The 12,581-nt window shown below is 67.6% G+C and overlaps 1 protein-coding gene across 4 annotated transcripts in view; it reads right to left on the reverse strand.

The window, feature by feature from the left end:
• Window positions 1-12,581, reverse strand: part of PKD1 (polycystin 1, transient receptor potential channel interacting) — a 39,064-nt gene that overhangs the window by 9,057 nt on the left and 17,426 nt on the right. For all 4 annotated transcript variants that reach the window (XM_065924051.1, XM_065924050.1, XM_065924049.1 and 1 more), the window contains 16 exons: window positions 11,806-12,567; window positions 10,920-11,051; window positions 10,536-10,711; window positions 10,210-10,343; window positions 6,038-9,651; window positions 5,727-5,876; window positions 4,675-4,818; window positions 4,314-4,593; window positions 4,034-4,247; window positions 3,763-3,934; window positions 3,507-3,659; window positions 2,782-2,926; window positions 1,971-2,591; window positions 1,571-1,727; window positions 1,224-1,476; window positions 948-1,143 (listed from right to left, as the gene is read on the reverse strand). In XM_065924051.1, coding sequence (XP_065780123.1) covers window positions 948-1,143; window positions 1,224-1,476; window positions 1,571-1,727; window positions 1,971-2,591; window positions 2,782-2,926; window positions 3,507-3,659; window positions 3,763-3,934; window positions 4,034-4,247; window positions 4,314-4,593; window positions 4,675-4,818; window positions 5,727-5,876; window positions 6,038-9,651; window positions 10,210-10,343; window positions 10,536-10,711; window positions 10,920-11,051; window positions 11,806-12,567 — 7,303 coding nt within the window. The remainder of the gene's footprint in view (window positions 1-947; window positions 1,144-1,223; window positions 1,477-1,570; window positions 1,728-1,970; window positions 2,592-2,781; window positions 2,927-3,506; window positions 3,660-3,762; window positions 3,935-4,033; window positions 4,248-4,313; window positions 4,594-4,674; window positions 4,819-5,726; window positions 5,877-6,037; window positions 9,652-10,209; window positions 10,344-10,535; window positions 10,712-10,919; window positions 11,052-11,805; window positions 12,568-12,581) is intronic.

The raw sequence follows: 12,581 nt of genomic DNA on the forward strand, positions 1-12,581 counted from the left end.
ACTAGAGAAAGCCCGCCCAGCAACCAAGACCCGGGATAAATAAACACATAAAAATTTAAGAAAAGAAATACTTTCCTAACAAGAGAGAGGACCAGGTGACAAAGAAGAAAGCATAGCAGAGAGATGAAAACTGGTACCAAGGAAGTGCACTTTGAATCAAAGACAAACGCGCAACTGAAGATGCAGCCAGCCGTGCGGCTCCCGCCGCCGCCCCAGGCCCTAAAAAGGCCACCAGTGACAGCAGAGTGGCCGACACGAGCGAGGACAGTGGATGCAACAAAAAGGGTGAGGATGCCACGGAGCAACCAGTATAGCAAAACGCTTCTTCATGTGAGAAGAGCTCTCAGAGGTGCTTCACAGTAGAAGCACGGACGGCATGGGCGGTATAATGACCTCTGGCCGGAGAACAAGGACGCCCCTAAGGTGGCGCTTATGGACAAGAACACCACTCAGACTACACTTGCTCAGTTTCCCACAAAGAAACAAGATACCTGACCTCAGCGTCCAACAAGTACGTCACACAGTCCTGACCCCACGCCAACCTGCCTCTCTGATGGCTCTAACTGATGGTCAGAGAGCTAGGGACGTTGTGAAAACAGTTTTTTCACCTGGACGACCTGCTAGTGTTCAGTAATCATCTCCCATACCGATAGATGGGCTTCCCTGGTGGCTCAGTCAGTAAAGAATCCGCCTTCAATGTAGGAGACCCGGGTTGATCCCTGGGTCAGGAAGGTCCCCAGGAGAAGGGAATGGCAACCCACTCCAGTATTCTCGCCTGGAGAATCCTATGGACAGAGGAGCCTGGCGGGCCACAGTCTATGGGGCAGCATAGTGATTAAGCTATGGTCCCGCTGGTCCTGCCCGCCTGTGCATGCCAGTGGCCGCCCTGTGGGACTGCAAGCCTACAGGCCACTGCTTGCAGACCCGCCCCGCCAGAAGCCCCTCACCTGAGCCCCGGCCCCAGCCGGTCTTGACCAGGATCTCATACTGGAAGCGGCCCCCCTTCCCACAGAATGGGATGGCACGGACCCGGCGGACGTCTAACTGGTCCAGCTTCCGCAGGATCACGGCCATGACCACGTAGGTCAGTAGGCACACAGCGCAGGTCAGCAGGACAACGTGGTTGACGCCGGAGGCCGGCTCCTGGGGAGACAGACCCGTCAGCCCCGAGGCCACGCACCACGGCGCCAGGCTTCCCTCCATCCAGACACGGCGCCACTCACGGGGAAGGTGAACTCGACGCGGCTGGCAGGCACAAAGAGGCTGGCGCCGAAGGCGGTGAGGTGGCGGGTGAGGCAGACAGCCTCGCGGGGTGAGGTCTCCTCCAGAGGCACCAGCCCCTCTGTGCGCCACGCCATGTCCTCCTCGCTGAAGTACTGGCAGAGCGACGTGTACAGGCCCACGGACACCGCCAGCGCTGACCAGCGGAAGTGGCTGCTCAGGTTCAGATAGTAGCTCGTGCCCAAGTCTCGGGAGCTGGAGGGGGGTGTGTCACGGTCAGGCCCCGCCCCGCCCCGCCCGGCCCGCCCCACCAGGGGGCGCCCACCCGCCAACGAGGCTCGCTGTGCACCCTGGGGCGATGAAGAAGGTGTAGGGCCTGTGGTCTTCGCCCGCCAGGGCCTCCAGGCTGATCCTCTTGCTGGCTGAGCAGTTGTGCTCGTTGGGCCGGGGCTCCGAGTGCAGGTAGGCGGCCAGGAAGGGCTCGGGCTCCTCCAGCAGGTACTGCTCTGTGGGTGGGCGGCATGGGCAGGCTCAGACCCCCGCGCGGGCAGTCCACACGCCTCGGGAGCCCTCCCCTGTGGTCCTCCAGCCAGGCCCCTGGAGCCTCGTGAAGCAGGACACAGGACTTAACACAGGCCACAAGTTGGGGGAGCCCATGAGAAACGCCGGTTCAGCTGGCCAGCCTACAGCCCCACGCAGGCTGGGCCAAGAGAGGAGGCCACCCAGCAGGGGCCCCGCCAGCCACGCACCGTCCAGCACCGTGAAGGTGAGCTGCAGGTGCAGACCCGCCTCGGGGTTGCTGTTCTCGGGGGTGACCACGACGCTGACCGAGGCCCGGGGCTGGATGACAGCGGAGCCGGCGGGGACGCGCTGGCCCTGGGCGGCCTGGTCCGAGTTGTTGGGCACCTTCACGGTGATGGCGCGCTCCGAGGCCAGCTGCCTGATGGGGATCTGGGCGCCGGCCTGCGTCTGGAAGGCCATGGAGGCCACCTTGGTGGAGACGGTGTAGTTGCTGATGTAGCCGAAGGGGAAGGGGTTGGAGTCCACGAGCAGGATGAGCTGCACCACATCGCTGAGGTTGGGCAGGGCAGCGCTGAAGGCCTCGGGGATGGAGAAGTGACAGCCGGGGCCCGGGGCATCGCCCTGGCACAGCAGGCTTCGCGGGTCTGAGCGCTTGCCTTGCGCCAGGATCTCCTCCCCGGCCAGCGTCAGGGGCTCCTCATTGAGCACGCGGGAGCGCGTGAGGATGCCCACAAGGGCGGACGAGAGCTGGTAGGCCCTGGACGCCACCAGCAGCGAGGGCGGCTCTGCCCCCAGCTCCGAGGGCTGTGGGCCCTGCACGTCCGAGCTGGCCACATGGATGAGGTCGCCTGTGGGAGGGAGAGGTTGGGGGGAGGCAAGTGAGGGGAGGGGTGGTGGGAGGGGTCAAGGGAGAGGAGGGGGCAGAGGTCGGAGGGGAGCAAAGGTCGGAGGGGAGCAAAGGTCAGAGAGGAGCAAAGGTCAGAGGGGAACAAAGGTCAGAGGGGCACGGCAGGGCAGAGGGTAGCAGGGACGGCGTACCTGTGATGTTGAGGATGCTGTCTGCGATGGCGGTGGGCGTCCCCGCGCCCGTGGCGGTCTCTGCCTGCAGGATGCGCATCATGTCCTCCAGCCTGTGCAGTGTCTTCTTTAGACACGAGCGGCACACAAGCTCCCGGCTGGACACCTGCAGGGCACCCGCACGCGTCCAGCAGGCTGGCCAGGCCAGTGGGGCTTGCTCCGCTCACCCCGCTCACCCCGCCCCTAGGGCAGCGTCTGCAGGGGCTTCCCCGCCTCTGCAGGCCGATCCGAAGCACCCTTCCACTGCGTTCTGCAGAATCCACACTGAACACACCTCCATCCCCAGCCTCTCTCCCAGGAGCCCCTCGGTGACCCTTCCCCACACACAGGCCAAGTTCAAGGTAACGTGGCCCCACTGGCCACCCCGGTCCCTCACACGGCTGAGCCCCGCGCAGAGACCCTGCACTGCCCTCCTGGGGCCTCGGCAGGAGTCCCCGGCCTCCCCGGCACACTGCCCGCATCAGGATGGAGCCCAGCCCAGCCTGGCCGCTGACTCCCAAGCAACAGGGTGGGGACCACAGGCCCGGGAAGGACAGCGTCTCCGTGTCCGCCGCCCCCACCTGGTGCTCCGCATGCCCAGAGCCCCGGGGGCCACCCTGGGGGGCACACAGCCGTGCAAGCTTGGCTGGGAAGGGAGCTCTCGGGGCATGGGGGGGCTAGGCTGCTGCGGGGCTGGTCTGTCCTACCGTGCACTGGGCCAGCGCAGCCGCCACCTGCTGGATGTCATCCACCGTGTTGACCCGCAGGGACACCAGTGTCTCCGTGATGTTCTTACGTATCTGGGCGCGCAGCTCCTGCCTGGGGTCTGGCTCCACCAGCATGGGCAGGGTCTGCTCATACTGTGGGCACAGGGCTGTCAGTGGGCAGGGCCGGCCCAGCACCAGCAAAGGGGGTTTCCCGGGACCTGTGGGGGGGCCGCCTGGCACAGGGGGTCTCACCCACCTCATTAAGCACGGCAATGAGGGCCAGTGAGTACTCCATGACATGCTGGGGGTCGGCCTGCCGCAGCAGCCCTGGCAGCGTGCTCCCCGCCAGGCTATGCAGCCAGCCCGTGAGGTCTGGGGGGCCATCAGCGGGGTCCCCAGGAGGGTCTGGCAGGGTGATGGTCAGAGACCTGGGGGCCGAGGTGAGGCGTGAGTGGGCTGTGAGCGGGGTGTGAGCGGGGCTGGGCCCTCCCCTGCTCCCGGCCGGCCGGCCGGCTCCGTGGGCTCACCTGTTCAGGGCGACCACAGCGGCCCCCAGCTGGTCCTGTACCAGCACGGCCAGGCCCACCACGAAGCGGGGCGCAAAGCCGGGCGGCAGCACGGCCCCGTAGGAGGCGAGGCTGCCCTTGTAGACACAGAACTCCTCGCAGTGGCCCTGGCGGCAGCGCCGCAGCTGCAGGGCGTATACCAGCGGCGCACCCGCGTCCTCCGCGTCCTGCCAGCCTGTGGGCCCAGAGCGTCAGCGGGGTCCCTGCCCGCCCCGCTCACCCCGCGGCCAGCCGTACTCACCTGCGCATTCGAAGTGCAGCTTGGTGGTGAGTGCACGCACGTCCTCCAGTGGGAAGAGGCGGCAGGAGCCGCCCCGCGGCGGGCGGTTGGGCGCCAGGCGGATGGAGGCGCAGCCCTGCTCCTGACCCAAGCGGCCCAGCACGGTCAGCGTGAAGGTGTAGCCCTCGCCGTCACGCAGCACGCCCCGCCGCACCACCAGCCGCATGCCCGCGCTGCCTGTGGACGTGGTCGTCGCGTCCAGCACCAGCGTCTCGTTGCTGAAGCTGCGTGCGGCCCACAGCTAGGGGGGCATGGAGACCACGGTGCTCGGGGGAGGGTCTCCCCCAGGGCCCCCCAGCGCCCCTGGCCCCTTCCCACTCACCCCTCGCTCTGAGCCCCCGTCGCAGTTGTCACAGCGGCCCTCCAGGTACACGTAGGAGCTGCGGCTCACCGCATACACCGCCTGCGCCTTGCAGGACACGCACTCCAGGGACACAATGGGCAGCCGGCCGCTGCGGACCAGCACCTGGAAGCCGGCAGGGTGAGGGGCCTGCCACCCTGGGTGGGGCTCTGCTCCCGACGCCAGACCCTCCCGTCTGCCTGTGTGGAGGGCAGCAGCAGACCCGCGGAGGAGCAAGGCTGCCAGCCCTGTCATGCCCAGTTCTCCTGTGCCCCCGCCCCTGCCAGCCCCACCTGCCAAGGCTCCTCTCAGGCCCGCCATCACCCAGGACTCTGTGGTTTTGTGACTCCCAGGCGGAGGGAGGGGATTCGAGAAGCACAGACCACAAGGGCTTATTTTCTGCAGCCCCCAGGGCCCCCAACACGTGTGTAAACACAAGTGGATGGAAGAGCAGAGGCGGGAAGGCGTGAGTGAGCGCGCCTGTCCGTGTGAGGATGACAGCGAGTCAGGTGTGGCTCCGTCTGAGCCCCCCCGCTGCTGTGCACGCTGGGAGGTCCCCGGCACACAGCCCCAGATGGCGCCTCTGGGCAGGAACCCCTCCGGGCAGAGGCCTGGCACCCCCCGGCACAGGGGACGCACCCCATCCTGGGCACCAGCAGGGCCTGGCGCGCTGGCTCCCATCACAGCCGGCGGGGTGCTGTGCCCAGGGAGGGATAGCACGACACACAGGCGAGGCCAGGCCTCCCCGTTTCGAGAGGGGCTCCCACGCGTGGGGAGGGGACAGCCTAGGGCTGTGCCTCAAGGCTTCCTGCACCACTACGGCCTTTCTGGAGGAAAGCCAAGCCGAGGGCTGTCTCGTTAAACAAAAACAGCATCGAGAGGAGTGATAACCCAAGACCAATGGCTTCTAGGAGCCACGAAACGTAAAGAGACCTCTTAAAAACAGGAGCTAGGTGCTGCGTGGGCTCCGCCTAGCCAGCCACGCCTGTCTGGGGGCCGGGTGCTCCCCGGGGCTGCGCCGCAGCAGCACCCACCGTCTGGCTGGTGACCTCCTCTTTGCGGCCGGCCTTCCACACGGTCAGGTTGAAGGTGTACTCCACGCCAGCGCGCAGGCGCTCCCGAGGGATGGTGACCACGCTGCTCCCGCGGGGCCCAAAGTTCAGCGCGCACCCACCAGTCTCACTCTGCAGCCCGTAACAGGGAGGGGTGGGGGTGAGACCCCAGAGACGCTCTGGCCCCCGGCAGCTAGTAAGACCCCACACCCCCGCAGGGGTCCAGCCCCCACCCCGGGCAAACACAGACGCCCAGAGCGGGGCGAGGAGGACGCGCGCCCCACATGGCTGACCTGCGTCGCGGACACGCAGGCCCAGTGGAAGCTGAGCGGCGTCTGGTCGCCGTCCTCCAGGTTGGGATCGTAGGACTTGCTCCCGTCCAGCACCAGGTCCTGGGAGTCCGACCACACGCGGGAGGAGCCGCCCTCCACGATGGGCACCAGGCGCTCGGCGGCCACCGTCACGTTGGCCTGGATGCTGCGGGCCAGCGGCGTGTCCCCAAACGACACCAGGAACACAAAGCAGTAGTGGCCCACAGGTAGCGCGAGCCGCGGCAGCACCAGCTGGGGCCGGCTCACGTCCACCCCGGGCAGTGCCACCCGTGCCGCGTGCCCGGGCCGCTGGCAGCTGGCCGCGCGGTACACCTCCCAGCGGTACTCGGTCTGGTAGCTGACGCAGTCCCGCAGGTCCACGTGGGCCTCCAGGTAGTTGCGCTGGGAGCGCCGCATGAGCACCTGCGGGGGCAGGGCCACGTCCACCGCGGGCTCCCTGCAGGCCAGCACGTGCACGGTAACCGTGGCCTGCGCCACGAAGAAGCTCACCAAGTTGGAGGCGTTCACCTGCACGCGGTAGTCCCCGGGCTGCAGATAAGAGTGCGCCGCCCAGGGCACTTCCGTGTCCTCCATCGGGGCCCCATCCCCGAAGTCCCAGCGGTACGTCACGCGCCGGGCGCTGGGGCTGGTGGCCGCCTCGAAGTGGGCAGAGCGGTTGGCGAAGCAGCGGGGGCCACGCAGCGCCACGTGTTGGATGGCGTCCTGCACCTCCACCCGCAGTGTGCAGTTCACGCCGCCCAGCTCGTTGAAGGCACGCACGTGGATCTCCAGCAGCCCTGCGGCCACAGGGGTGTAGGTGACGTCACGGCCCGACAGGATGACCAGCGAGTCCCCCTGCACCTTCTGCAGCGAGAAGTACCAGGCGTAGGCGACGCGGGAGCCCCGCTGCACACGGGCGCTGAAGTTCCGCTCGGCGCCTGTGGCGATGGCCAACCCACAGCAGTCGGGCACCTGCAGCCCACCCACGGCTTCCAGCACCGAGATGCGCACCTGGGCCTGGGCCCGGCTCACGCGGTTCTCAGCGTGCACGCTCACTGTGTAGTCCCCGACTCGGGGGAAGCTGCGGGAGAAGTGGGGCGCAGGCAGCACCTCGAGGCTGCCCCCGCCGACCTGCAGGAGGAAGCGGACGGCCGAGCCGGCGGCCAGCAAGATCTGAAAGTGCACCGGCTGCCCAGGCTCCACCACCTTCCTGCTGGCCCACAGCACCAGGCCCACGACGGGCTCCTGCACGGTGAGGTTGTGTGTGGCCACCACCCAGCTGACCGCGTTGGAGGCGTTGAGCAGGACCGAGACCAGGCCGGCGTCAGAGAGGACCACAGTGATGTGCTGGCCCTGCCTGCTGCCACCCGGCACGGCCCAGCGCCAGCTCACGTCAGTGCCTGCGGCCAGCTGCCCCCAGAAGGGCACCGTGGAACCGGCCACCACGAAGCCGCCGTCAAGTTCCCTGGCCTGGATGCTGAGGCCACTGATGGGCACCTGCACGACCACCTCCACACTGGCGTTGGCTGAGCCCAGCTGGTTCTTGGCCGTGACTGTGACTGGGTGCAGGCCGGGGCTGGGGAAGCTGAGGGTGGTGGACGGCTCCGGGGTCTCCCAGCGCGGCCCCTCCTCCAGGGACCAGCTGTAAGTGACGCCGCTGCCCCCAGCCAGCTCGGCCTGGAGGGCGATGCTCGCATTGACGGCAGCTGGGTTCGGGGAGGCAGTGACGGCCAGCCACCCTACTGGCTCCACGAAGTCCACCGTGCAGTTGGCTGAGGCGCTGCCCAGCATGTTGGTGGCCCGCAGCTGGACGTGATAGGTGCCGGCCTCAAGCATGGTGAGTGAGAAGGCTTTGCCGCTGCCAGCCAGGGCGGGGCCGCTGTCGCGCTGAGCGGTCCAGCTGTAGGAGATGTTGGTGCCGTCCCGCACCGCGGCCTGCAGCTGCAGCGTGCGGTTGGTGGGGAAGCAGCAGCCGCAGCCCACCACCTGCAGTCCCTCGATGTGCTGCAGGACGTAGACAAAGATGCTGTCCTGGGCGGCGCCCACCTCGTTCTCGGCCGTGACGATGATGTTGAAGGTGCCCACGGAGCGGAAGGTATAAGAGATGGTGGGGCCCCCGGGGATGGGCGTGCAGCGGTCACAGAGGACCCAAGAGTAGCGCACGTCGCTGCCAGCCTCCAGTGCCGTACTGAAGCTCACGCTGCCGTTGAGGGGCAGCACTGTGCGGCTGGCATTCACGCTGAGCCCCCGCACACGCCGCTGCACCGTCACGTTCAGCTGGGCCTCCCCCCGGCTCACCTCATTCCAGCCGGCAACCCGGACTTGGAAGCAGCCAGTGCTGCCGTAGGCATGGGTGACCGCGGGGCCCTGCAGCCACCCGCCATCCCCCAGCTCCCACAGGTAGCTGGCGGGGCGCCCGTGGCCCACGGCGGAGAACAGGTAGGGCTGCTGCAGCTCCAGAGCATGGGAGCTGTTGACCCTGATGCCTGTGACCTCCACGGGCTCCTGCACCTCCACCAGCGCCGAGTCGTTCGCGGCCGAGATGTTGTTGGCCGCGGTGACCGTCACCAGGTAGGAGCCCACGAGCCGGTAGGTGTACGTGGCCTCAGGGCCCCCGATGCGGGCAGCGGCATCCTCGGTGCCGAAGTCCCAGGTGTAGCGGTAGGGGAAGGGGGGCCAGGCGTGGGCCGCCAGGCGGGCCTCGTCCCCGAGCCGCACGAACTGCCTCTCGGGCCGCAGGGTGACATTGCCCAGCTCGGGCTCCACGCAGACGCTGCTGAAGTAGTGTGCTCTGTTCACGCGGCTCGCCAGCACCAGCGCCAGCGGGAACGTGCCGCTGCGCGTAAAGTTGTGCGTCACGGTCGGGTCCCCCCGGATGCTGATGTTGGACGAGCCGTCTCCGAAGGTCCAGTCAAAGACGTAGTGGGCAGGGTCCCCAGTGACGTGGGCCGTGAGCCGGGCGTGCGGCTGGGAGGCGATGCAGGTCACCGGCTCGATCCACAGCACCTCCAGTACGAAGATGTGCACAGGCAGGCTGTGGACCAGGTGGCCGGCTGGGCTGGATGCGCCCACTGTCACCGTGCAGTTCTGCGCCCGCCGGTACACATGCTCCACCGTGGCCTCAGGGCCCGTGAGCACCACGCCATCCCCCATGTCGAAAGTCCACGTGACGTTGTCACCGGAATCCAGGGCAGCGCTGACCACCACGGGTGCACCCTGCTCCACGGCAGGGCTCAGGCTCACCGTCAGGCCGCGGAGCTCCTCAAAGACACGAACGGTGACAGCCGCCGCCACGTAGCTCACCGTGTTGTTGACCTCCAGGCAGACACGGTACGTGCCCCTCGAGGCGAACGTGTGGTTGACCTCTGGCTGGGGCTGGCTGACAGCTGGGGAGCCATCCCCGAAGTCCCACGTGTAGAGGACACCGCCCGGCGATGGAAGCGGGCGCGGGAAGAAGGTGACGGGCCAGCCAGCCACCAGGACCTGGCTGCCCACGGCCACGGCCATGGCCGGCAGGGCTGCACGCACGCTGACAGGCACCCGCTGCGTCAGGTTCTCAAAGGCGGTGGACACGAGCAGGGTCAGGTTGTATTCACCTGGTGGACAGGCCCCGAGTGGGGATGTGGCTGAGCCAGTGCTGCCACCTGGCTTGCAAAACCCCTTCCGACCCCAGGCTGTGGGCAGGGCCGCAGGGCAAACAGGGCCCCAGTGGACTGTGAACACAGACGCCCCTGGGCCTTGCGTGCTCGCCACATGAGGCGAGGCAGAAAGAGGTGAAAGACGACTCAGATGCAAACGCCCTTAGGTGACGGGGTGGGTGCACAGCTGGGATCATGGGGCTGTTCATACTTCCATGTGAGGCTTCTAGGACTTCAGAAACGACTTACAAGGATCTACCCTTCTCCGCCAGAAAAGGCTCAGGAGAGGGGACGAGAGGGACAGAAGAGGTCTGTTTCTGGTCAGCAGACTCGCATCGCGGGTCTCTGAGGACCAATCTCCCCTCACCTCCCTTCTTCACCCTAGTAGGGGCACCAGGCCATCAGCCCGACTGCATTCTGGAGGCAGGACCCAGGGGCTGCCCCCCAGGAAGGCGCTGCCCCAGGGCAGAGCACGCCCGAGCTGCAGGCACCATGAGGGCGGGAGGCAGCCCTCACCTGGGACGGGGTAGGTGTGCGAGGTGTTGTGTTCCACCAGCACCTGGGCCACTGTTGGGTCTGGGACCTCGAAGGACTCGTCGTATGGAGGCTTGAACTGGCCGACCGCCTGCTCCCCATCCCCGAAGGTCCACCTGCCGGGGCAGGGAGCAGCAGTGAGCAGCCTGGGGAGGCCGGGAGGGCCCGCCGCACCCCTGCAGCACCCGCTGGCCCAGCTGCAGCCCCCTTCCTGGGAACCACCGCCCTGCTGCAGCCCCTCCGAAAGGGCTCGTGTCCCCAGCATGTCCTGGCAGGGAGGTGGAGGCTGGGGGAGATGCCGCACTCACAGGAAGGCCACCTCTACGGCCGAGTCCACCAGCACGTGGGAGGCCAGCGCCAGCGTGGCGTTGGGGGCCAGCACGGACGGCACCGCGGACACCTGCAGGCCCCGCATCCGGTGCATTGGCTCCACGGTGACGTTGAAGTGCGCGCTGACGCTGCTCACATGGTTGGAGGCCGTCAGCTGTGGACACAGGCGGCAGTGAGCAGGCTGCCCGCTAGCCGCGAGGTGGTGTAAACAGAGCCCCCCACGCCCCGCACTCACCCACAGCCGCCACGGGGTCCTCAGAAGCAGAGCGGAGCAGAAAGCATAGGTTAGCTGCGCACAGCTCCGCCCCGCCCCGCCCCGCCCCACCCTGCGACCGGCCCCCGTGCCCGAGAACCCCGCCCACCGAGAGCTTGAAGACCGCTGCGCTCTGGTAGATGACGTTGAAGACCACGTTGTGGAAGGTCAGGGACTGTTTGTCGTCGATGGTCCAGCGGAAGACCACGTCTGAGCCGGCCTCCACCACGGGACTGTACCTCTGCAGAAGGGCACCATGTGAGGTGGCCGTGACCTGCCCCAGCCAGGGTCCCTGGGGGATGGACGCTGCCCCCAGCCCAGGCCCACCCACCTAGACAAAGCTGTCTGTGGCTTCCCTTTCGGCCATGGAGGTCACACCGTGCAAGGCTGAGCCCAGGCCTGGCCACACACAGACCTCTCTGTACCTCGGAGGCCCAGCGCCCACAACCAGAAGCCAACCCACCATGGCCTGTGCCCCCGTCCCGGGCTCCGACTCGGGAGGCACGTGTGTCCCCATGGGCCTCGTGGTTCTAGACGCTCCCCAGTGTCACCCGACAGACAGGTGTAAGCAGGGAAGACAGGACGCAACTGCACAACGGCCCATGTGCGGGACGGGCACCCAGAGAACGGGCGTGGCCCCTCCTGCAGCGGCCCTGACAGCAGTCGGGTGGTAGTGCGTCCCAGCCTTAGAAAGGGCTCGCTTCGCCGGGTGAGACCCCAGTGGGGGTCTCAAAACACCCAGAAACAGGGCGGTCAGAGGCAGGTGAGGAGCTCAACAGCTGGCTCAGAAAACGTGGGAGAAAGAAGCGTTTTCAGATCAACTGTTCCAGAGCCGACTCTCCCGTCACTCGGGGATTGACAAGCCATCTGCCTGCCAGAGCCTGCCCAGAGCCCAACACCCAGCCCAGTGTCCCAGCGGCCAGGCGCGCTCTGGGCTGGGAATGGGCGGCCCTCCACAGGGAGTTGCATCCTGGGGAGGTGGGGACCCCACTCACCACCAGGACGCCCTGCAGCACGCGGGCCTCGGGGCTGGGCGTGGCGCGGAGCCCGCAGATGGGCTCCTCTGCTGTCACCAGCAGGCTGAGGTTGGCCCGGCCGGCCCCGTTCTCCACCACCACCTCCACCTCGTGCTCGCCCTCACGGAGCCCCGGCAGCGTCAGCACCGAGAACAGGCTGCCGTTGGCCGCCTCGGCACAGCCAGGCACCAGGGTGGCCACAGCGGCCGGGCAGGCAGCCTCGAAGGGCGCACTGGCATTGCCCCCGGTCCAGCGGGCCATGGCGGTGGCATTAGCACCAGAGTCCACCTGCAGCACCAGAGCCGAGCCGCTGGTGGGCATGTAGAGGCGGCCGTCCTGGGGGGCCGGGTAGATGGCCTGAAGCCCAGCCACTGGGGACAGGACGTCGAAGCTGCAGGTCAGGTTGTGCCTGGACACGCCGTTGCCCACCGTGGCCCTGACCTCGTAGCGCCCCGGCTGCCGCAGCCCCGGGTTGGGACCCAGGCCCAGGCCCAGCAGAGGGGTGAGCCGCTCTGTGGCGGCCAGCAACCTCAGGGCGCAGGCGGGGCCAGCCGGGGCCGCCTCCAGCTGGGCAGGCAGGTGGGCAAGCCAGGCCGAGGCGTTGGTGGAGAAGTATGGGGTCTCGGAGCCCAGGAAGCCCAGCATCGGGGGGCAGTGCAGGAGGGCGCCCGGCCCCGCATCGTGCTGCAAGCTGACGAGGTCGCCGGGGAGCAGGGTGATGTCCTGGCCGTGGAAGGGGACCTGTGGGAGAGGGC

This window comes from Muntiacus reevesi, chromosome 2 (genome assembly GCF_963930625.1).
Source record: "Muntiacus reevesi chromosome 2, mMunRee1.1, whole genome shotgun sequence".
Classification (NCBI taxonomy): domain Eukaryota; kingdom Metazoa; phylum Chordata; class Mammalia; order Artiodactyla; family Cervidae; genus Muntiacus; species Muntiacus reevesi.